This window comes from Arachis ipaensis, chromosome B06 (genome assembly GCF_000816755.2).
Source record: "Arachis ipaensis cultivar K30076 chromosome B06, Araip1.1, whole genome shotgun sequence".
Lineage (NCBI taxonomy): Eukaryota > Viridiplantae > Streptophyta > Magnoliopsida > Fabales > Fabaceae > Arachis > Arachis ipaensis.
The window spans coordinates 1,711,824-1,736,879 of NC_029790.2; the positions used below are offsets into that span (position 1 = coordinate 1,711,824).

Consider the following 25,056-nt stretch of genomic DNA (forward strand, 5'->3'; position numbering starts at 1 on the left):
TTGTATTGTTTCTTTGAATCTTTAGAGAAAAAAAGATAGTTATATGGGATTAGTTCAAAATGTTAAAGCTATTTTTACACTTTTTTTTTATTATTAAAAAATAATATGTGATAACCTAAATTAGTGGAAAACGGATACTATGATAACAAAGTGGAGATTATCATGGATCACTGAGAAACTAGTTTTGATGCTTTACAGCTGAGACAAGTAATGATGAATATGGGAGAGAGGTTGACAGATGAAGAGGCTGAACAAATGATTAGAGAGGCAGATTTGGATGGAGATGGTCAAGTTAGCTATGAAGAATTTGCAAGTGTCATGATGCTTCATTGATCATCTCATTTATCACATAAATATAGAGATAGGAAAACATAAACATAGATATATAGTAGGAGAAATAATGTATTTTTAAATAGCAAATTTTGTATTTTCTATTATGAGAAAAATGTAAAAGTTGAAGAGAAAATTTGAAAAAAAGAAATGAGCATAGTACAATTATTGTATAGATATTTCTCCTATGTTGATAAATGTAGTACCATTTAAGAAGTTAAGAGTTTTCGTTAAGCTTTTCAATAATATAAAATTTCACACGTATTTAAGAAATGGATTACGCGTTATTAATAATTCAGATTATTACATGTCAAATAATAATAAACAGAGTTTTGTACAACAATTATCCCCCAAATAAACTTCAAAAACAATCTAAACCTTTTTTTTTCTTTTTCAAGTATTATTGTCACATATAAACAGAATAAAAATATTACGATATATACAGATCATATATGTGAATATCTAGATTAAAAAAAAATATATTTCAATATTTTCTCAAAATTAAAAGATAAATTATTTTGAGTGACATATTATTGCATAAAAATTTGAAATTTAGATATCAATTATATGCTGATGAGGATATATGTTTAATCAGAAGTTGACACAGTCGTTGAACAAATGTACACCTCTTAGAGTTATTTAATTTATTTTTCTGACTAACTTATGTGAAGGGACTTTTGTGGATATTGATAATAGTATCTCTTCAAGTGAAATAGCCAGAACGAATATTAAAAGGTTGATAGTTAACTTAATATATGATCTGATAGTAGTTAAGAGGAATTAAATGCTGAAGATTTTAATAATGTGATGTTACAAGTAAATTTTGAAAGGTTAATAGTTAACTTAATATATGATCTAATAGTAGTTAAGAGGGATCAAATGCTGAAGATTCTAATAATGTGATGTTACAAGTAAATTTTAAAGTCGTGAGAATTTTACGATCAGAAACTTAATAATGAATCCCTATTAAATTAATCCTAATGGTGAAGGTATAGAGACTGAATCTATGAAAATTTTTTATGAGGAGAAGGAGGAGATTAACTACTTTACAAACGCACAACTTATGCTGACACAGCTTGTTATTTCTGACCGTACAATAATAAATAGAATAAAAAAGGACATGAATACCTCTTAAATGATCTACATGATGGATCATCTGGTGTACTGCATCAGATACTCCTTTGGCAGCTCTACCTCCAATTGCCTATATATCGTATCTCAAAACCATAAAAGGTTAACAATCCACTTGTTTTTGTGTCTGTTTGTCATTGAGTTTGGTATAGATCCTAACAGAAAAGTTCTCAATAGAATGTTTCTCGTAGAACTTCTTTCATAAACTGATGCAGCTGCTCACAGAATCTCCATCAATATTCAGTCCTAGCTGATATGCCACGTCTTATAGGATATGGTAATCTCCCTACAAGACAGGTGAAAAATATGGGATTTAAGACATAATTTCTCGATTAAAGCGAAAACTAATGCCAAGTTATGGTCCCATTCAATCATATCATATAGGTTACATTCTCAAATATCTAGCATGTCTGGAGTGTGTCATGATCTCTTTGTTTAGCTGCACTAATAATTTCTTCTCGTCTATAAGACCTGAGCACCATAACAAAAAAGTCATAATTAAAATTGAGGCTCCAACTAATAATACAAATTTTAAACACATAAAAAACATAATTAGATGTTATACCAGTTGTCAAAGTATATTAACAATATGGTCAATCCAATCTAATTTATATGAGATCTATTCATAACCTAACAAATTGTGTACCAATAAACTATACTAAAAAAAATTAAAGAAAAATAAAATAAATTAAAATAAAATTAAATAAACTTTAATAAAATAATTTAAAATAAACTAATTTTTTATTAATCATAACAAAAATTAAAGTAAACTATTTTTTTTCAATTGGAGTAACATAAGTTTCATCAGAAAATAGAATAAAACTGTTTTGAGACTTTCCTAAAATCGGATGGTTGGACTTGAATGAGAAGCTTAAATATTGGGAAAGGAGATGGTTTTCGACTTGGTTTGCTTTTAAAAACTGCCGTCCGAGTTGTGAGTATTTGACAGAATGGGGGGTGGTACCTGCAAAGACACTCTGATGCCTAAGTTAGCAAGGGGATAAGCAGGTTTAGAGAGTATTGAAACTTTGGTTTACTTGAGTGTGTCAGTATATTTATAGGTGATGATCCAATAACCAACGTTGGAATCGTTCCACTTCTGAAGGTGGATAACCATCCCTAGGGTTGTTGAGATATCTCTTCTAGAAGTGGATGAGAGATTTTATGGGGCAGTTACTTATTTGAATAAGTGTTATCTGTCAGTTTATGTCGAACCCGACTTCTTTGAGAAGGTCGGGTGAATAGTAAAGACCAACCTTTAGATTAGACCTTTTTATCAATAATTGCTTATTTGTTTTTCTAAATTATTGTTGTATATGTTTAATTGTTTATATCTTAAATTGTTTTCAACCAAATGTACAAGTTTAAATAAAAAATATTTAGACAACAGACATTATTGAACTCAAAATCTATACAAAAATGTCAATTAAAACTACATTATTAAAGTTTATCCTCTTATTTTGCATTATTTTTAGTTTCATAATCACTAATTCCTTCTTTTAAATATGTTCTTTTCTTTCCTTCAAATTTATATTATGCTCTCTTTGCTTGTAGTACTTGATATATTATTCTAAAATAGACGTAAATTACTAGCACTTTATTTCTTTTTTTAACAATGTCTAAACAATCAACATATTCATAGATTTAGAATTGGCAGGACTCTAAGCTTTCTCTCTAAATTGTAAACAGTTATTACTTCATGCTTGACACCTTTTTCTGTACAAGTTCAACCATTCATGATATCATTATAGTCATATTTAATTATTTAAATTTCATACACTATCTAGAATAACCATGTGAGATTTCATACACTATCTAGAATAACCATGTGAGTACTAGCGATAATAAACATCTTTCCAAAAGCTTAAACTGATTTTGGGGTTCACTAAGGATTGAACTCTTGACCTTTCAGATCTAGCACTTTAATACCATGTCATGATACCACTCATTCCAAAAGCTTCAACTGATGGAAAAATGTAACACTAATGATTATATCTCTAATACTCCTTAAACCTCCATTGTACACATTATATAAATATTCTATTGGCTTCTCATACTTTCTCAATTTTTTAATAACAACATAACATATTACATATTACTCATGATTCCTAAACTAGCAACTTTTGTTATTTTTATAATTACCGATACTTTTTTTGAACTTGCTATTCCTTCCTTCCTATCTACTTTTAACTTATACTCAGTTTGCTCAAAATACTTAATATAATTTTCTGAACACCATAAGTGCATATTATTTTTTTGGACAATAACTAACTTAAACAATACTTAAGCTAAACCATGATGTCGGACTATTAGTTACATCATTGTAATAATATTTTCAAGCTCAATATATGTATACAACCTTGCGATGTACCCTTTTTTTTTGTTCTCACGATATCTTCTAATTCGACAAACTAAGAATTAATTCGTCGCGAATCGAAATCTTATTTTAAATTTTTCGTTGTCTAATAAATTTTTGGATACACAAGATGGAATTCTAACCGAGCTAACCACGGACCCTTTTTTTGTCTTGGGCTAAGCCCAGAAACCCTACCCGAACCCCGACCCACCCAACCCAAGATCCTAAACTAATTCTTCTCCACTTCAACGCCACTGCAAGTTGCTGTAAGATGCTCCCATTGTTATTGATATCTCCCCTTGTTGCAACGAACATATTACAAGCTCCTTCTTCCATTTAATTAATGATTTGGATCAAGCATAAGTGCAATCGGGTCAAGTCCAAATAGGTTTCTCTGTTGGCGTCTCCTCCGCACGAAGGTTCGCCACAAAGGAAGGAGGAGAAGCACACAAGGCCGCAGCCATGGTTCACCGGCGATCTTCTTGTTGTCCATTCTATCAACCTCTGATCTCCTCCGAAATTCTGAATTCCATTTGGACATTGCATTGGGCCTGTAAATTCTTCCTTTTGACACTTGCAGCTTCCCTTTCATCTCTCTTGATGATTCTTGCTAACTCCTTTGGAGGTCTCACATACCATTATCGCCCCAAAACTCTCAAAGAAGCCATTTCTGTCACTTTATGTGCCAATTCATTACCCTTCTTTGGGGTCCAGGTTAGACCAACTTCTGACTGGTTATTTATCAGTTCGAATATGTCCTTTAACACTGCATCAATCTCCCAAAACTTGTTTCTTGATTTAATTGTTTGGACTAGTACTAAACTATCTGTCTCAATTAAACATCTCCCTAATTGCAGATTTTTAGAAAGAATCACGGCGTCCCTCATGGCATGAGCTTCAGCAGCTAATGGAGATATTGTTTTGAAGTTCATTGTAGATCCATATAGAACTTTACTATCACAGTTCCTTATCACTGCTGCCGATGCTGCTTGACCAGTTTCTTTATCAAAAGCTGCATCAATGCTAATCTTCATCCAACCATCTGGCAGTGGCCTCCAGGTAATTTGTTTCCTGTGTCTGTTATTTGCTACTTCTTTTACTTTTTCTTTCTGCTCTGTTGATTGCCTGAATTCTGCTTCTTTGCTGGTTGTCGTAATAATTGTTGTCTTTGGGCTGAGCTGTTTATGTTGAAATATAAAAGAGTTCCTAGCTTTTCAAATAGACAACTTATGAAAGCCAAGCTGTTGATCCTACTCTGTATTCCATACCCATCATCAGCCTTCAATCTATTGACTATTGCTAGTAACCACTTCGTGAAAGATGTGACATTATTAGGGGTGGGAGAACATTGAATCTGGGATCCAAACCACACTGCTCTAGTCCATGGGCATAATAATAGTGCATATTCCACTGTCTCTTCTGCCTCTTGACAAATGCTACAGGTAGAATTTTTGACAATTTTCCTTATAAATAGATTATAGTTCATAGCCAAAATATTATGACAAGCCTTCCAAAGGAATATTTTCAATTTTTGGGGAATATGCATTCCCAAATCGTCTCCATAACTTCTTCAGATCTGTACTTGATGATGCCTGATTTCGAGCTTGAGTTATCTTCTCTGCCCTTGCTAGATGATACCCCGTTTTCACCGTATATTCTCCGTTTGTCTTATATGGCTAGATCAGACTATCTTGCTTATTTATTAGGTTTATTGGTGTCTTCATGATTCTCTCACCAACCTGATTCGGAAAGATGCTCTGAATTTTTCTCACATTCCAGCCTTCTCCCTCTAACAGGAGTTCCTTCACCTTTATGTTTCTTTCTCCAATTGGGAGTTCTAATCTCCCACTTCCTTCTATCCAATTCTCGGCCCATACATTCACCTCTGATCCATCACCAATGCTCCAGCAACCTTTCCTTCTCAAAAAGTCTCTCCCTTCCAAAATACTGTTCCAAACCCACGAAGCCTCCTTACTCCTCTTAGCTTCCCAAAAATTGCCATTCGAAAAATAAAGAGCTTTGAGAATTTTTACCCAAGTTGCATCCGGATTATTGATAATTCTCCAAGCTTGCTTAGCCAAATAAGCTAAATTATGTACCTCCAAGTCCTTGAAGCCTAATCCTCCATCAAATTTTTCTGTCGTTATTTTTTTCCAACTTTTCCAATGTATACCCCCTTCCTTTTCCTTGATTTGACCACCAAAACCTAGCGATTTTTGCACTCAGTCGATTACAAAAATTCTTAGGAAACTTTACTATGCTCATAGCATATGACGGTATTGCCTGTATAACTGCCTTAATTAGCACATCTTTTCCTGCCTGATTCAAAAGGTTTTCTTTCCAGCCCTTAATTTTGTTATCTATTCTCTCCTCTATCCATGCTAAAGCTTGGTTTTTAGATCTTCCCCATTTTGCTGGTAAGCCAAGGTATTTTTCCGAATTTTCCCAAGTTGAAATTCCCAAAATTTCTTTTATATTTACCCTTGTCTGGATTGGGATAGCATTGCCAAAAGAAATTTCCGACTTCTAAAGATTTATCTTCTGGTCCGAGACTTCTGTATAACAATTAAGGATTTGAATAATCTGATATACCTCCTCTTCATTAGCCTCTGCAAAAATAATACAGTCATCTGCAAAAAGTAAATGCGTTAATAAAGGAGCATTAGAAGCTAATTTTATTCTTGAGATAATATTCTGGTTCTGGGCCTCATTCATCAAAAACACTTATGCAACAATGATAAACAGATATGGAGATAAAGGATCTCCCAGTCTTAAACCTCTTTGTGGAACTATCTTTTTTGATAACTTTCCATTAATTTTAATCCTATAGTTTGCACTCCTCACACAACTCATTACCAACTTAATTCATTTCACTTCAAAACCAAAAGCTTTGAGCACCTCTTCCAAAAAGCTCCATTCGAGTCTATCGTAAGTCTTATTCATATCTAGTTTAATGGCTAGCATATTGACAGCATTTTTTCCTTTTCTATCTATTTTATGAAAAGCCTCTTGTACTATAATAATATTATCCTGAATAAGTCTTCCCCCTACAAAAGTACTTTGTATCGGAGATACAATATTTCCTAAAAAATATCTCAATATTAACACTAAAATCCTGGATATAATTTTATAAATAAAGTTACAACAACTAATATGTCTAAGATGATTTAGGTTTTCTGGATTCTTAATTTTAGGGATTAAAACTAGGGTGGTTTCACGAATATCATCCGGCATAACTCCATCAACAAAAAAATTTCTCACCACTTCACAAACATCCCTCTTAATAATATTCCAATGCTTTTGATAAAACCTACCATTGAGGCCATCCGGACCTGGTGCTTTCATACCACCCATACTGAAAACAGCTTTCTTAATCTCTTCATCACTTATATCCTCCATAAGGTATTTATTCATCTCATCTGTTACTTTTTTAGGAATTTTCTTGATGCACTCTTCCATATTCACCTTATCAGAGGCTTTGAATAATCTTGAAAAGTAATCTTCTACTAAACTCAAAATCTCAGTTTTTCCTTGAATCCATTGCCCTTCATCATTCTTAATTCTGTCAATTCTATTCCTATCTCTTATTTGAATAGTTGTGGCGTGAAAGAAAGATGTGTTTTTGTCGCCCCACTTAAGCCATTTAAGTATAGATCTTACGCCCCAATATTTCTCTTCTTGCATCCACAGTTTACTAATCTAATCCCTAATCTGTGTTATGCTATGTTGCTGATCTTCTGTGAACTCGGAGTTTTGTAACTCCTTTAGCCTTTCCTTTAACAACTATTTTCAAATCAGCCCTCGCAAAGGTTTTCCTACTCCATCTTTTTAAATCCTCTTTACAATGCTTAATTTTTTGAGTAAAACTATTCCAGTTATATCTATGCGCACTTATCCTATTCCATCCTTTTTGAATAACTTCTTTACATTTCTCGTGGTCGTCCCAAAACGCTTCATATCTAAAACACTTGTTTACTTTTTTAACCGGATTAAGGTTAAGTACTAAAGAGCAGTGGTCAGAGCTAATAGTTGGGAGGGCTTATAAAATGACGTGTTGAAACATTTTCCTCCATCTCCAATTGACCGGTGCTTTTGATAAAATCTACCATTGAGGCCATCCGGACCTGGTGCTTTCATACCACCCATACTGAAAACAGCTTTCTTAATCTCTTCATCACTTATATCCTCCATAAGGTATTTATTCATCTCATCTGTTACTTTTTTAGGAATTTTCTTGATGCACTCTTCCATATTCACCTTATCAGAGGCTTTGAATAATCTTGAAAAGTAATCTTCTACTAAACTCAAAATCTCAGTTTTTCCTTGAATCCATTGCCCTTCATCATTCTTAATTCTGTCAATTCTATTCTTATCTCTTCTTTGAATAGTTGTGGCGTGAAAGAAAGATGTGTTTTTGTCGCCCCACTTAAGCCATTTAAGTCTAGATCTTGCGCCCCAATATTTCTCTTCTTGCATCCACAGTTTACTAATCTTATCCCTAATCTGTGCTATGCTATGTTGCTGATCTTCTGTGAACTCGGAGTTTTGTAACTCCTTTAGCCTTTCCTTTAACAACTATTTTCAAATCAGCCCTCGCAAAGGTTTTCCTACTCCATCTTTTTAAATCCTCTTTACAATGCTTAATTTTTTGAGTAAAACTATTCCAGTTATATCTATGCGCACTTATCCTATTCCATCCTTTTTGAATAACTTCTTTACATTTCTCGTGGTCGTCCCAAAACGCTTCATATCTAAAACACTTGTTTACTTTTTTAACCGGATTAAGGTTAAGTACTAAAGAGCAGTGGTCAGAGCTAATAGTTGGGAGGGCTTCTAAAGTGGCGTGTTGAAACATTTCTCTTCATCTCCAATTGACCAGCGCTCTGTCCAATCTTTCCATAGTTATAAAACCACCTCTAGAATTACTAAACCATGTGAATTTATTCCCCTTTAGATCAAGGTCCATTACACGGTTAGTGTTAACAAAATTTTTAAACTCTTCCACCTGATCCTTAGGTTTAGGGTTCATGTTCGAATAAATAAATGGGCCGTGTGCGAGTCTTAGAAGAATAATAAAAAAAAAAAGAAGTATCGAAGAAGAAGCCCAAACCGTGTGGTAAATGCTAAACACTTTCCCTGTTTCCACACTAAACAGCACAATACAACTTTTCTTCCAAATTCATATTCTCTATCTTCTATTATTTTTTTCTGCCCGTTGTTTCAAAATTTCCCAATTTTGTCTCTGAAAAAACCCTAGGTAATCCCATTTTGGAAGCGCTGAATCGAATCAATCATCATGGGGAACACGGAGAAGCTGATGAACCAGGTCATGGAACTCAAATTCACCTCGAAATCGCTACAGCGCCAGGCGCGAAAGTGCGAGAAGGAAGAGAAATCGGAGAAGCTCAAGGTCAAGAAGGCCATCGAGAAAGGAAACATGGACGGCGCTCGAATCTACGCGGAGAACGCCATCCGCAAGCGCACCGAACAGATGAACTACCTCCGCCTTGCATCGCGCCTAGACGCCGTCGTCGCTCGCCTCGACACGCAGGCCAAGATGTCCACCATAAGCAAGTCCATGGGGAACATCGTCAAGTCCCTCGAGTCATCGCTCAACACCGGAAACCTTCAGAAGATGTCGGAGACGATGGATCAGTTCGAGAAGCAGTTCGTCAACATGGAGGTCCAGGCTGAGTTCATGGAAAGCTCCATGGCTGGATCCACGTCGCTTTCCACGCCGGAGGGAGAGGTCAACAGTCTCATGCAACAGGTCGCCGACGATTACGGCCTTGAGGTCTCCGTCGGACTCCCTCAGCCGGCAGCGCACGCCGTGCCGGCCAAGGAGACCGAGAAGGTCGACGAGGACGACCTCTCCAGGCGCCTTGCCGAGCTCAAGGCTAGAGGTTAACTTATGATTTTTTGAAGAACGGTTGGAAGAATCGTTTTGTGAATGCAGTGTTACATAAGCTATATTGTTGATTATCGTTACTATTACTAGAACTAAATAATGTTGATGATCATGATTGTTGGTACTGAACGTTGTTGAGAATGAACGAGAGGAGTGGTTTGTGTATATTTTTCTGAATTTTGTTCCTAAAATCTTATTGCTGTTTTATTATGCGGACTTAGCTTTTATGTTCAAAATTTGCTTGATTGATATGCCCGATAGGCATGTTGATGATATAATGCTCGTATTAGTTTTTGTTGCAATAGCATTTATGAAAGTTGTTTCTCATTGATGATATAAAAATGGAAATCTGTTAAAAGAGAAAATGCAATGATAGGGAGTTGACGAATTCGGCTGCTGGAAGTTGATGTTGGATGAAGAACCACCACACTTATTGTTGTTGTTATTCTCCCATCTTGGTTTCTTGGATCTTGGTAGAGGATTCTCTTCGACAACAATCACGGATGTATTAATAGAATGGTTGTAGCAATCTTGGCATGAATATTTAACACAACCATATTTTGACTTTTTTACATATGCATTATATAAAAGACAGTAACTTCAACAGCAGAGCCACAAACATTCTTGAGATTGAGAAGATGGCAAACTGGAGAATAATGACCACACAAACATTGTAACTGATATGAAAAATATCAACAACACATATAATTATTTAGAAGAAAAAAGAAGGATCAAAACAAACACTTGGATATCTTTTTCATGCTCTTTGAGGATCTTTGCAGCACTGAGAAGCATAGCAACATGAGCATCATGACCGCATGCATGCATCTTCCCTTGCACTTTAGTCGTGTGCTCCCATTCCACCAGTTCCTAAGGTACACATATCCCAAACATAAAAAAACAACGAATATAATTGGAAAAGACGACGACTTGATTTTGACTAAAACTTGAAGACGTTTTTGGCCCAAAAAAGGAAGGACAAACCCGGATAAAATTCATAATCCTCTTTTTTTTTTCCCCCCAAAAAAAGGAAAAATTGTTGACGTCAAAACCATTCAACAAACACATGGTGAGCAAAGATATGAGAGAGAGACTAAGAGATGAAAGCTACTAGTCTAGTTGAGAACCTGCATAGGGAGAGCAACCATGTCGGCTATAATTACAACAAAAAGAGGCTTTTTTGTTCCTATGAAGGCAATAATACTTGTTAACGCAACTTGTAAAAAATGGTGGATCACAAGGTTGTAAGCCCCGTTCTGTTGGTCGCAGCACTTTGATGACCTACGCGGATCACTGTAAGTTTGGCCAGGTGCTTCGGCGACAAATTGATGGCTCCACACTTGTCTCAGCCAATCTGCCAGCGCGAAGGTTACTCGTTGCCGAGCCTGCATCTCTGCAGAAATTGGCCCGGGGACTTTCCTGAGCCATGCACATTGCTATGGCCCAACCACGTTAACCTGTGATCCAGTTACACTTACCCAGAGGATTCGAAATATATAACTATGATAAATCTCTGATCGTTTCCCGATGTGGGACTGACTAACTAAACCCTTTGATATCATCAAACACCACATAGAATTTCAAATTCCCAGTGGAGGAGTGGAAAAAGGAATAAAATATATTAGGAGAGGCCTTTTGTGTTTAAGTTCAACTTACTTACCATTAACAAATTCTGCTTCTCGAACTGATCCATTGTTAATGCCACACACACACAGACATTGTTCACCAAACCCTGAATTTAAGTTTATCTGCATTCATAATTTGAGTTCCTATTTTTTCACCTCTTATCCCCAAATCCAAAACCATCCGAACCCTAAACCTCTCAATGCCAACAGCAGCGGCAAGGGATTCACCTTCAGCCAACAATCTCGACGACTACTCGGCTTCCTCAACAGTCATCACCTTCGACCGCCCCATCCCGTTGCTCCGAGGCCCGTTACCCGCGGGCCCATCGGACCACCCGTCGTTGGGCCCGAACGTCTTGGCTTTCCGCGACGCGCGTGCCTGGGCCTCCGCGTACAGATCCTGCGAGCTCAAGATTGTTCAGCAGTGCGAGGAAGGGGCGAGGATCGGGTGCGCCATCAGTTCCTCCAGCCGGTGCAAGCCTCCATGGTGGAAGGCTCTGCTTGGTTCCAAACCCTCCGATTTGAAGGAGCGAGAGCTCTGCGAGGAGCGTGAGATGGCGAATTGCTTCGCTGAAGCTAAGGAGAAGTGTGTTGAGTTTGCAAAAGACAAGTGCTTGGTTCCTTTCAGGGACGCGCGGATTAGGGTCAAGGAAAGGGGTTTTGATTCGAAGCGAGCTGGGAGATTGATTCACTGGGCGTCATTGCCGGAGAGGACGTTTCGGGTGATCAGTGCACTGGGTTTTGATGCTGAATTGGGAGTGACAAATCGCAGGGCTGGTGAGTTGGCGAGATATGATGATTGTGTGAAGTGTATTTTGGGTGAGCAGGAACAAAGTGTTGAAAACTGAAACTTGGATTTTGAAAGAGGAAGCACATCCAGCATGGTTTTGTCAAATGCATGTTTTGTAATATTGTTTAATGCAGGAGGTAGCATTTCCAACCCTTGACTTTGATCCTATTTATTGGATTAAGATATCCCGGTTGCCTTTGAGATGTGTTTTCATGCTAGTATATGTATGTCGATATGCGTGTTTGTGGTGTAAGCACAATGGAGAATGGGAGATGTAGGAATCCTTAGAATCTAAGATCTCCACTGTCATGGTTATTCTATTTATATGTTTACATTGGGCATCATTTACTTGAAATGTCTAGCATGAACCGTGAAATTCCAGGAATAATTGTCAAATCTGGTGTTCTTTAAAAGAACTCTAGGAAAATGGAGAAAAAATTACTGAAAAGTTGGAAAACTCCACAATATTTACAACTCATTTACAAAAGAAAACAAAATCTACAAAGAATCTTTCTATCATAAAATATTTGAAAGATATGTGAAAAGAGAGGTGAGTCCTCACTCAATTATAAGGATGTGAGAGTGAGAGGAAGCATTTTAGTGATGAAGTATAGGCTATTAATTTGTTATTCTTGTTGTTATAGCAGTGCACTATGAGCACCCTTTGTTCATTTATTTGCATTAAATCAATCTCATGCAATGAGTGGTATTATCTTTCACAGTCCTAGACACTATTTTGTGGTTTCCATTTACATAGAAAGAAATCGTATTCAGCAACTTTTTGACAAATGCCTTTCACCATTCCTAGCATTCATATGCATGAAATATCAAAATTCAAATGTATTGGAGTAGAGTATTTTTTTATGCCTTGCTTAGGCAGTTAACATAACGCTGTTCTGAGTACAACTTTTGAGTTTTATTGTCTGACTAGATTGTAGAAGATCTTAAGAAGCACTTGGATTTGTAGTAACTTATTCCTTCGTTGGCTTGTGCAGAAGTTCAGGTTGTTGCCATCTCGCAAAGCTTGATCAAGTATTCAGGTTTTACACTCTTATTTTAAAACTGTTTTGGAATTTTCTTTGATGGTTAATACACAAACATGTTTTATGGTCATGGAGTCATGACCAGAAAATGCACTTTAGTCCTATCTATTGTTAACTGTATAAGGTTTTGTAGATGTCACCTGTTCAGTTAGAAGCTAGCCTTTGAATTCTGGAGTCTACATCAATTTAATCTGATAACTAAATCCACTAGGTTTTTCCCTTTTACCATACCATTCTTTTTTTAATGTTCAGCTAGCTTTTTACTATGAGTTCTACGGTTCAACCACAATATATTTCCCCTTTATTTTATTTTATTTTATTTTATTTTTCTCGTTGTTTTGCATGTTTGGGTTCTGATGTTGAAGGATTATGAAGAGTATGTTCAATCTAAATAGTTGGATTAACTCGTTGAGTCAAAATTATTGGTACCGTCTCTAGTTTGCTTCTGCTTGTATGATGATTATCTATACCTATTATCTAGAGGATTGAGGGTGTTTGTGTTTATTAACTTTGTTTGGTCTCTCTCACAATTTTATTTTGTACTATAATTCTGAAGTGGTTGTCGAACTTGATCCCTTCAAGTTACACTCCTTACGGATTCTTTAACCATTGAGCTATAATTCTTTTTGTGTTTGTCGTATGATATAAAAAATTCAAAGCGGTCCAATAAGTGGTGCCTATTGGACGCTAGTGGTTTTAATGGAGATGTTAAAATATGTTTCCTCTAAGCTACTTTGGAATAGCTCAAATGTTTAGAGACAAGTGGGTTGAAGTCTCAGGTTTATCATGTAAGTATATCAATTGGGACAGGGTGGTACCTTCTGTTTGTTCTGCTTGTTATGGCCAAATCTTTGCTGACTTAATTCAACCGATGCAGTCCAGAGTGAAATTTAAACTTCTGTTCTATGTCATACCCTCATACACCAATTGTGAGTGCCACACATTGTAGATCGAGGCCTGTTTTGTTGACCTATTCTATCTTAAAGTACATATTTTTGTTTGTTCCTCCTTGCCTTGCTTCAAATGGGGCTATATCAACTGTTACCTTCTAATCTTATCTATTTGTGTTTGATGTGTTTGTGTTTGCTCATGGAAACATCAAAAAAGGAGGAAGTAACTCCCCTTGAACCTTTGCTCTCACACAGAAGTAGCTCCCTAACATATTATTTTATATTTAGCTAAGATTTTCCTGTGTTTTGCTTGTTGCTACACTTTTGTTGATATTATGTGAATTTGTTTATTGGTGCTAGAAAAAGAGGGGCATTTGGCAAGCAATTTCTCCATAATTAATCTTACGGTGGTTGTTAGAGGATGGAGAAATGAAATACTTTAGGGGTTTTAGACTCACTTTTCCCTTTAAAGACAAAGTTCAATTCAACATGGTAGTCTATAAGTTATTTAAATGTGTATAATATCTTATTTTTGTTTATTCCTTCATTACTCGTTTATTGAATCTTCCTAAAGAACGAAGAAAAATACGCATTTCTCCCCAAAATTCTTTACTTTTCTTGCCAACTTCCAAACATTTGTCCATTGGTGTGAGAGAGAAATTAAGTTGAGATTTAAGTGTGTGGTTAGTAGGAGTACTAGGTGGGAAACATAGAGCCATGGAAAATTTCTGAAGTTGATTCTCGGTGGATAATGGAGACAATGAGATGATTGTAAAATTTTAAGACAAAATGGCCAGAAACAACAATGTTCATTTTGCTTATACTTCAAATGCCCTATATAGAGGATTGATTAGAAAAAAATATTTCTTTTGTGCTAGTAGTTAGTATTTTTATGCAAATTTCTATAAATTTAATTGCGCTACTTCCTGGGCGACTCAGTTGCTGAAATTAACGGTTTATGATGTGCCCTACAATTATTAAAACAAAGACTTGGTCATTGTGGAAAGGGTTGCCTACTTGCCTTCACATCTTTTTCTTTTATTTTTAATGAACGAATTGCCTTCACATCTTTCAGGGCTGTCGACTTGGAAGGTGCTGCGAAGTTTCAGTGATGGCCCTCCAGGAATTTATAATGCTTTTAGGGCCCAGTTGAGTTCACTTCTCCATTCTAATTCAAAAGAATGTTATTTCACACTACTTAAAAGTAGGGGTGTTCAATTCAAATTAAACCGCTCATCTAATCCAATCTAAATCGAAAACCGATTAAAACCGTACTAATTCGGATTTGATTGGATTCTATTTTTTACAAACCGTTGGATCGGATCGAATTTCGGATCTACTTTTCATAACTGATCCAATCTAATCCAAACTGCACAATGTGTTATAATATTATTATTTTATTATTATATTTACAATTATATTTATAACATGTTCAATTGTTTATACATTTTTATATTATTCATATATTATTATTATTTAATAAATATTTTATGTTCAAAATATTATTTATTTATTTATTTATTTTAACTAACCTATAATTTTATTTCTATTGTTATGTTATCGTTGGCTTTTTAATATATTGTTGAGACTTGTTATGTCATTGTTGATTACTTAAAATTTGATGTTGAGACTTGTTATATGTATTTAATTTTTTTTAATTTATAAAACCGCAAATCCAATCCAATCCAAACCGCTTGAAATTAGATCGGATCAGATTGAATTTTTTTTTAAAAGCATCCAATTCAAACCGCACCGCAAATAAAATTAGTGTTCGGATCGGATGAGTTTTTTACTCAAAACCGATCTAAACCGCACTGCGAACACCCTACTTAAAAGGCCATTTTGATAAAATTTTGACACTCAAAAATTACAATATTTATATTTAGTAAATTTTAATAAGTATATGATTGTTTTTTAATTTACTGAACATAGAGTGAGGTGTTTGTGTGTTTTTTAAAAGTATAAATATCTTTTTAAAAGAATTTTATCAAATCGAACCTAAGGGATGAATTATTTAAATTAATAATCATTTTATCACACTTAAATTTTATTGTGATTCATATTTTAGTACTAAAATTCTCATAATTGTTTACTCTTAAAACTTATAGGGTCCAAAATCCAAATAGATGGAAACTCAGGTGCAGTTGACTTCATGTTAAGTCGATTTCATGTGAAGTTAATAGCTGAAAACCGTTAGATGATTTGACTGATTTGACTAAATTTTCATCAAATGACTCTCAGCTATCAACTTCACGTTAAGTCGACTGCACCTGAATTTTTACCGTCCAAATATCATATTTCCCAAAATTACCGGAAAGTTTCATTTGATAGGTATGGGTCAACATATGAAAAGTCAACACTGTTACGACTGACGAAGTTACTAGGTAGTTTCCAATGTTAATGACGAGAAAGAAATAGAAGCACGATTCATGGGGCGTGATTGACCACTAACACCTTTTCCATTGGCGTTATCAACGTACGTATGAAACCTGCTCCCTCTCTTGTTCGTCACAGTTGGAAAGTACGAAGAAAATATAAACCTAACCATACCATACCCTGTGACACTGAATAAGTTTAGAAGCAAATTGGAAGGAGGAAAACCACAAGGTTGGTCTACACTCTAAAATCTAAATATAAATAATGTGTTGGTAACTTGTCAAGATTTGGCGTGTGGTCTGCACAAACATTTATAGATTCTGAGTAATGGATTAAAATTAAACATATAACCGCATGCATAGTTATCAAATCCGGACTGGACAGTTTGACCGAAAAACTGATGAACCAGATCCTTAATCGGTCTGGGTTAAATGTCTAACTGTTTTCGCATTAACCCGTAAAAAACCGGTCTATCCGCACTAGAGGTGTGTATGGGCCGGGTGAAACCGGGTTTGATGTGACCCAGACCCGACCCGAAATATATACCGGGTTTATTTGTTAGATCCAAACCCGACCCTAGACCCGATGAAACCTATACACTTTTATTAATTGTGTATGATGACCGGGCCACCGGGCCGATTTCGGGTGACCCGAGCTATGACCCGGACCCGACCCGAAATAATGACCGGGTCTACTTTTGAGACCCATACCCGGTCCTAGACCCGATGAAATCACATCAAATTAGCCCCTAAAGTGCTCGGGACCGGGCCGGGCCGGGCCATGCACACCCCTAATCTGCACTGAACCCGACAAACCCGGGCAGAATTGGTCCAGTTGGCCCAGTCGGGTCAATGTAACCCGCGCACCTCCACGTGCACCATTAGTTCGCGGGTTCACAATAGAAGATAGCTTTTTGTAGTATTATTTCAAAAAGCACACTTCAGTGGATTCGATGTTGGATCCTTTCAATGGAAAACCGGTGAATCGGATCCTTAACCGATCCGGGTTAAATGTCTAACCGTTTCCGCAATTAACCCGTAGAAAACCGGTCTATCCGCATTGAACCGAACAAACCCGGGCAGAACCGGTCAAGTTGGCTCGTTCGGATCAATGTAACCCGCGCACCTCCACGTGCACCATCAGTTCGCGGGTTCACAATAGAAGATAGCTTTTTGTAGTATTATTTCAAAAAGCATCCAATGGATTCGATATTGAATCCTTTCAATGAAAAATCGGTGAATCGGATCCTTAACCGGTCCGGGTTAAATGTCTAACCGTTTCCGCAATTAACCCATAGAAAATCAGTCTATCCGCACTGAACCGGACAAATTCGAACAGAACCGGTCAAATTAACCCGATCGGATCAATGTAACCCGTGCACCTTCACGTGCACCATCAGTTCGTGGGTTCACAATAGAAAATAGCTTTTTATGGTATTATTTCAAAAAGCACACTCAAGTGGCTTCAATGTTGGATCCTTTCAATGTACTGCCTGAGTCATCCACTAGGCTAGTGGTTCTCTTACAAGTAAGTATGCTAATAATTATATATATATAATAAACCAATACCTTTTGTTTACCACACATTTATCATCTTAAAAAAACTAATAATTATATCATATTAAAATAATAAAATTTAAATAATATAAAATATTATTTTTATTCTTCAATAATAATATTGTATTTATTTATTTTCATAATTCAATTTTGATATATTGACATTATAAAATATTTTACACAGTTATCTTATTATATCCATTATTTTAAATAACCATTCATACAATTAAATATATAAGATAATTATTTTTACTGACGTAGTGTTATTAATATACTTGTAAAGACATACATTTTAAATTTTAATTTTTAACTCTAATTTATTTTTATAATTTTATATTTTTATTTAATTGTGACCGGGTCAACCGGATAAATCAGTGATCCACCGATTGAACTAGTAACCGGGTGACCCAATTGTATATGGGTTCGGGTTTGATAACTATGCCCGCATGTAAGCATGGTGCTTTTCCGCTTGTTATTTTTTATGTGGGAGAGAGAAGTGTATAACAAGAAGCTGTGAGCAGAAGTGTGTTTCACATTGGTATGGGATGTACAAATCGGAGGCACCGATTTGTTTGTTTTATTTTTTTTTCAAACAAACAATCACAAATCGGACGGTCCGATTTGTGAATTCGAAAATTAAAAAATTTTTAATGTTGAAATCGGACCGTCCGATTTTTATTTTAAAAAAAAATAAAAAATAAAAAATACAAAACGAACCCTCCGATTTGTAGTTTATTTTTTTCTCCAAACAAATCGGACCCTCCGATTTGTAATTTATTTTTCTCTTCAAACAAATCAGACGGTCCGATTTGAATAAAACACCATATAAAAAAAAACACCTAATCTTCTAATAATAATGTATTACACATATATTAAAACAATATAAAAAAAATTAGCCGTGCTTTTCTTGATGGAAACTTTGTTGTTGTTTTAGTTGACCCTGGCCAGGCTAAGTTGATTTTAGATTCTGTCCTTATTTGTTGTAATGAAGTATCCCATGTAGCCGGTCTGAAACCAGCCGCAAAATTTGATTAAGTCATTTACTTTGCATCATGTGTCTTATGGTATTGGTGGTCCATACTCCATACAGTAAGCAACAGCATAGCTGCATATGTATTAATAAACAAATACATGATGGTGACTGATTTTTGAGATATACGTATCTGAATAAATGGGTTATTTACTAAAAAATTTAGTATTTTATTTTCTCTTGTAATTTAAGAACAAAAGTGTATAAAATATTTGAGGGTTGGCAATTTTTGTCGCCTCAACTTTGTCATTATCATCTGTATGAACGAAAAATTCTACTCGCATATCCTGACTCAGCCAGGACTCATGCTATCAATCTGAGAATCTGAGAAACTTTAATTACATTCGAAAGGATCAAAATGGAACATTTGGATCAAAACCATCGTACCACCTAGGCTTTTGCGAATACGATGTAATTATATTATACAAGTTAGGAGGATCCCCTTAACAAGAACTTTCACACTGTAGCTTACCTTTTCCCACATCTATGGTGTAGTTGCCTAGCTGGCATTATTTTTTTTTTTTTCCAATTCCCAAGTCCTAAGATGTTCGGTAGGACTCCCCATTACTTGGGTGAATAAACATGAGAATTAATACTCCTCTGGATTTTTTTAATCCAGCAAAGATGCAACAGTTTTTAAAAAAGTGAAAACTCAGATACAGTGAAACCATCTAAGGGCTCTCACCTATCAACTTTATGTGAAGTCGACTGCATCTGAGTTTTTACCTTTTTAAAAAGGGAAAAGTATATTTTTTGTTTATGAAATTTGGTAAAAGTTTTAAAAATACTCCTAAGTTTTATTTTGTTTTAATTTTATCTCAAAAGTTTTCGATTTGCATCAAATATACTCTCGAAGGATAAATTTTTAAAAAATTTAAGATCAATCTAACAATAATGCATGAAAAATATGCTTGATTTGCTTATGTTGAGGGTTGTTCTTATGAAATTGTTGTTGAATTGGTCTTAAATTTTTTGAAAAATTAGCCGTCAAAGATATATTTGATGCAAATCAAAAACTTTTAGGACAAAATTGAAATAAAATAAAATTTAAAAATATTTTTAAAATTTTTGTCAAACTTCAAAAACAAAAAATATACTTTACCCTTTGAAAAACTAGAATAATAAGTAGTCCAATAATTTGGACATATAAAGTAATAAACAGAAGTTGACAATGAAGTTTTCCATGTTGTTCCGCGAAGTTTACATGGAAATTAACACACTATCGAGCATATCTACATCCAGATCCCTATTTAAGACCTTATATATCTCATGTTCAGAATGAAGTTCTTTCATAGCAGTGTTAGTTATAACTTTTTATCCTTTTTTTTTTTATTTCTAATTCTGCTGTCACAATCCATAACTGTAACCATAACCATAACCATGTCGAGCTCCAGCAGCCATAATCTAAATGCTACTCCACTCTTCTTTGACCTCGCCAACTCCTTTACCAGACTCACTTCTCCCCCATTAACCTCACCAAAACAACGCTGGCGTTTCGCCTATACCAAAATCTATTCTGGAAGAGTCTTTCTGTCCCTTGCGGAAGAGATCATCTCCAAAAGAAATCACAATCGATTCCTTCTTCGTGATGATATAATCGAGCCTCTGGTTCACTGCAACAATTTCTTGCTGGTTGTTCCTGATGATGCTGATAAATCCAAGCTTCTTAACATGGTTAAGGACAGAAGCTTGGACTCTCTTGCTTCCTTTGGAGGCGTGGAGGCTGTAGCTTATATCATTGGAACTGTTCCATCGAAGGGAATTGACGAGAAAGAAGAAGAAATTGCCAAGCGTCGCGATATCTTTGGCTCCAACACTTACCCTCGTCCGCCGCCAAAAGGACTCCTCCACTTTGTTCTTGAAGCCTTCAATGACACCACAATAATCATCCTTCTTGTTTGCGCCGGCCTTTCTCTCGGCTTTGGAATCAAACAGCACGGTGCAGGGGAAGGTTGGTATGAAGGTGGAAGCATATTCGTGGCGGTGTTGTTGGTGGTTGTTGTAAGCTCAGTCAGCAACTTGAGGCAGGAGAGGCAGTTTCACAAGCTGTCCAAGATTAGCAGTGACATCAAGGTCGATGTTGTGAGGAATGGAAGGCCGCAACAGATTTCGATTTTCGACGTTCTTGTGGGAGATATCGTTTCACTCAAGATTGGGGATCAAGTTCCCGCTGATGGATTGTTCATATCAGGTCATTCCCTTCATGTTGATGAATCGAGCATGACAGGGGAGAGTGATCATGTCGAAATTGAGCCGTTAAATAGTCCTTTCTTGTTGTCCGGCGCCAAAGTGGTCGACGGTTATGCAACAATGATGGTGACGTCCGTCGGAACTAACACGGCGTGGGGACAGCTGATGAGCACGGTATCAAGAGGTGACACGGAGGAGAGGACGCCGTTGCAGGCGCGTCTCGATAGCTTGACTACATCGATAGGAAAAGTAGGCCTCTCGGTTGCACTCCTTGTGTTTGTTGTAATGCTTATTCGTTATTTTACTGGAAACACCAGCAGTGACGACGGTTATACAGAGTTCAAGAAAGGTAGTACTGATTTGAATGATGTGTTCAATGCTGTTGTGAAGATAATTGCGGTTGCAGTCACCATTGTGGTCGTGGCGATCCCTGAAGGATTGCCATTGGCTGTCACTCTCACCTTGGCTTATTCCATGAAGAGAATGATGGCAGATCAGGCTATGGTGAGGAAACTCTCTGCTTGCGAAACTATGGGGTCGGCAACGGTTATATGCACTGATAAAACTGGGACTCTGACTCTCAATGAGATGAGAGTGAACAAGTTCTGGTTAGGCCTTGAAAACATCATTGAGAATTATTCCAATGCAATGGCCAAGAGAGTTGTGGAATTGTTCCACCAGGGAATAGGCCTCAATACAACTGGCAGTGTATATAAGCCTTTGCCGGAATCCGGGCCTGAAATCTCTGGTAGCCCTACAGAGAAAGCTATTCTCTTGTGGGCTGTGTCAGATTTAAGCATGGACATGGATGGACTAAAGCAGAAACATGAGATCATCCATGTTGAAACGTTTAACTCGGAGAAGAAACGAAGCGGGGTAGCAGTAAGGAAGAAGAGTGACAATACAGTACATGTACATTGGAAAGGTGCTGCTGAGATGATACTTGCAATGTGTTCTAACTACATTGATTGTAATGGCACAGAGAAGTCCCTTGGTGAAAAAGAACGGGATGAAATTGAGAAAATAATTCAGGGAATGGCAGCTAGTAGCCTAAGATGCATTGCTTTTGCTCACATTGAAATCGACTACAGCGATGATAAGCTACTAAGAGAAGATGGCTTGACATTGCTAGGAATCGTCGGCCTTAAGGATCCATGCCGGCCGGAAGTCAAGAAGGCTGTGGAAACTTGCAAGTATGCAGGTGTTGATATCAAGATGATCACCGGAGATAACTTATTCACGGCAAAGGCAATAGCAACAGAATGTGGAATACTAGACCTTAGTGATGATGTAGCCAAGGGACAAGTGGTGGAAGGTGAGGAATTTCGGAACTACACGGAGGAAGAGAGAATGGAGAAAGTAGATGATATTCGAGTGATGGCGAGATCTTCTCCTTTGGACAAACATTTGATGGTGCAATGTTTAAGAAAGAAAGGCCATGTAGTTGCAGTCACAGGAGATGGCACCAACGATGCGCCTGCGCTAAAAGAAGCTGATATTGGACTTTCTATGGGAATCCAAGGCACTGAAGTTGCCAAGGAAAGTTCTGACATTGTTATCTTGGATGACAACTTCAATTCTGTTGCAACGGTTTTAAGGTGGGGAAGATGTGTATATAACAATATACAGAAATTTATCCAATTTCAACTAACAGTGAATGTTGCAGCACTTGTGATAAATTTTATAGCTGCAGTTTCTGCTGGTGATGTTCCCTTAACAACAGTTCAACTTCTATGGGTTAATCTCATTATGGATACTCTAGGTGCTCTGGCCCTGGCCACGGAACGGCCTACAAAGGAGTTAATGGAGAAACGGCCGGTGGGGCGAACCGAGCCGCTTATCACTAACATTATGTGGAGAAACCTTTTACCTCAAGCTTTGTATCAGATTGCAGTCTTATTGGTTTTCCAATTCAAAGGGAAGGCAATATTCAATGTAGATGAGAAGGTAAAGAACACACTAATTTTCAATACTTTTGTTCTGTGCCAAGTTTTCAACGAGTTCAACTCTAGGAGTATGGAGAAACAAAATGTGTTCAGAGGCATTCACAAAAACCACTTGTTCCTTGGAATTGTTGGGATTACAATTGTTCTTCAAATTGCAATGGTGGAATTCCTGAGGAAGTTTGCTGATACAGAGAGATTAACATGGATTCAATGGGGATATTGTGTTTTATTTGCAGCTTTTTCATGGCCACTGGCTTGGTTTGTAAAGTTCATTCCTGTTTCAGATAAGCCATTTTTCAGCTTCAAGATTAAGCGGTCTTTTTAGTTTTCAGAATGAGGAATCTTAAATTCCAAAGCATCTTGGAAACTAACTATATATCCATAATCCATGTTGAGGTATACTACATATTGAAATTCAATATCCTTTATGTTTAAATCATAAGAGGATCTTGAATTTCTGTATGTCTTGTACTCCTTCTATCCATAAATAATTCTCTCTTTTTGTGGATAGAAAGTACCTCAATATTATATATTTAGTCTTCCAAAATACCTGGAATTTTAGGATTTCTCATAGCACACACACCACCCACTTTATGGCAAGTTGGAAATAAGTTAAATTTAGGGGGTGGGAACTAGGATTGAAATGACAAATCTAAACGCTAATAATGACTTCATGTACCAGTTAGTTTTAAAATTTATACAATGATGATGTTTGTATTATCTTGATTAAAATGTACTACATTTATTATCATGAAAATTTGGTACATTTTTAGATTAAACTATTTAAACACATTGACCGAGATTGAAACAAGAGCTAAAACGCGTTAAGGGTGATGCGATGTCACAACCAATCCCAACGTAAATAAATGAGGTTTGTATGTATTTCTGGCAATACATTTGATGAAAGCTTTCTTTAAATGTTTTGTCCCTCCACTAATCACTCATATGCTTGTGTGTTATGCAGAAATATAAATTGATTTTGGGAGTATTCAGCGTGGACCAACGAGAAAAGAACGAAGCAGAGTCTTCATCGATATGATTCGTTCATTCATTCTATTAGGTGAAGCTAATGGCACTTTGTTTAATTTATTTGCTTTAGTTATAATAATAATAAAAATATGGTTTCTTAGGTGCAGACGGCAAAGAAAGTTTCAATGGTTTTCTAGGTGAAAAGTCAACAACTCAACGTGATGGGAATTATCACGAAATTCCCTTTTGTTTTCTTTTCTTTAATCTTTTTGAAAATTCTATTAGCTCAACTCTCAAGTAATTAACAGTGCCAAACAGTAGGGGTGTTATCGGTTCGGTTTGATTTGGTTTTGGACTAAAAATCAACCGAACTGATATGTTCGGTTCCTATAGACATACAACCGTTTGGTTTGTTGCTTTTACAATAATTGAACCGAATTGAACCGAACCAACAGTGATTTGGTTCAGTCAGTTTTTTTGGTTTTTAATTTTTAATGAGAAGAATATGAATCACAATAATTAGAGGTTTAAAATAGTCAATAAACTGAAATAATAAGAGTAAAACATTGAAATGGTTAGAGGTTGAAGATTTTTGTTGTTAGATTAAAGGTTAAAATGGTTAAAACATTAAAATTTAAGCATATCTTCAGTTCGGTTCGGTTCAGTTCGATTTTTATCGAGCCAACCGAAAACCGAACCAAATCGATCGATTTTGTCAGAAAAAAACCGATTTTTTCGATTTTCAAATTGGTTATTGTAATTTTCGGTTCAATTTTACGGTAATTTTCAGTCCGGTTCGGTAGCTTACACCCCTACCAAACAGAATGATGCAGCTTATTCTAAGGCCGGTGTTGAACTTTACTCACTATGATATGATATTTTAACAAATTTCACTGAATCACTTAACATAGTAAAT

At 36.1% G+C, this 25,056-nt stretch overlaps 5 protein-coding genes across 12 annotated transcripts in view; 4 read left to right on the forward strand and 1 right to left on the reverse strand.

Moving 5' to 3' along the window:
* Window positions 1-590, forward strand: part of LOC107645217 (calmodulin-like) — a 3,993-nt gene extending 3,403 nt beyond the window's left edge. For 2 of the 3 annotated variants that reach the window (XM_016349194.2, XM_021103672.1), the window contains exon 4: window positions 199-590. In XM_016349194.2, coding sequence (XP_016204680.1) covers window positions 199-333 — 135 coding nt within the window. In that variant the 3' untranslated portion in view covers window positions 334-590. The remainder of the gene's footprint in view (window positions 1-198) is intronic. The other variant, XM_021103671.1, reaches the window with a different exon arrangement.
* LOC107645215 lies at window positions 4,038-14,934 on the forward strand. Of its 6 annotated transcripts, XM_016349191.2 has the most exons (4): window positions 11,240-12,277; window positions 13,136-13,180; window positions 13,317-13,394; window positions 13,549-14,934. In XM_016349191.2, the coding sequence occupies exon 1, from the start codon at window positions 11,551-11,553 to the stop codon at window positions 12,196-12,198; it is 648 nt and encodes a 215-aa protein (XP_016204677.1). In that variant the 5' UTR covers window positions 11,240-11,550; the 3' UTR covers window positions 12,199-12,277; window positions 13,136-13,180; window positions 13,317-13,394; window positions 13,549-14,934. The 6 variants fall into 6 exon arrangements, 5 of the variants coding, with proteins under 5 accessions (XP_016204677.1, XP_020959334.1, XP_020959335.1 ...); XR_002348097.1 differs by lacking the exon at window positions 11,240-12,277 and adding exons at window positions 4,038-4,531; window positions 4,675-4,876 and having other exon boundaries at window positions 13,136-14,934; XM_021103675.1 differs by having other exon boundaries at window positions 13,317-14,934.
* LOC107645216 (ESCRT-related protein CHMP1B) lies at window positions 8,905-9,998 on the forward strand. Its single transcript, XM_016349193.2, has one exon. It carries the CDS (start codon window positions 9,114-9,116, stop codon window positions 9,723-9,725), a length of 612 nt encoding a protein of 203 aa, XP_016204679.1. The 5' UTR covers window positions 8,905-9,113; the 3' UTR covers window positions 9,726-9,998.
* Window positions 10,386-11,213, reverse strand: LOC107645218 (IAA-amino acid hydrolase ILR1-like 5). The gene is made up of 2 exons (XM_016349196.2): window positions 10,853-11,213; window positions 10,386-10,595 (listed from the first exon to the last, which is right to left on the reverse strand). Exons 1-2 carry the CDS (start codon window positions 11,114-11,116, stop codon window positions 10,434-10,436), a joined length of 426 nt encoding a protein of 141 aa, XP_016204682.1. The 5' UTR covers window positions 11,117-11,213; the 3' UTR covers window positions 10,386-10,433.
* LOC107645214 (calcium-transporting ATPase 12, plasma membrane-type) lies at window positions 20,229-24,394 on the forward strand. Its single transcript, XM_016349188.2, has 2 exons — window positions 20,229-24,042; window positions 24,136-24,394. The coding sequence occupies exon 1, from the start codon at window positions 20,305-20,307 to the stop codon at window positions 23,494-23,496; it is 3,192 nt and encodes a 1,063-aa protein (XP_016204674.1). The 5' UTR covers window positions 20,229-20,304; the 3' UTR covers window positions 23,497-24,042; window positions 24,136-24,394.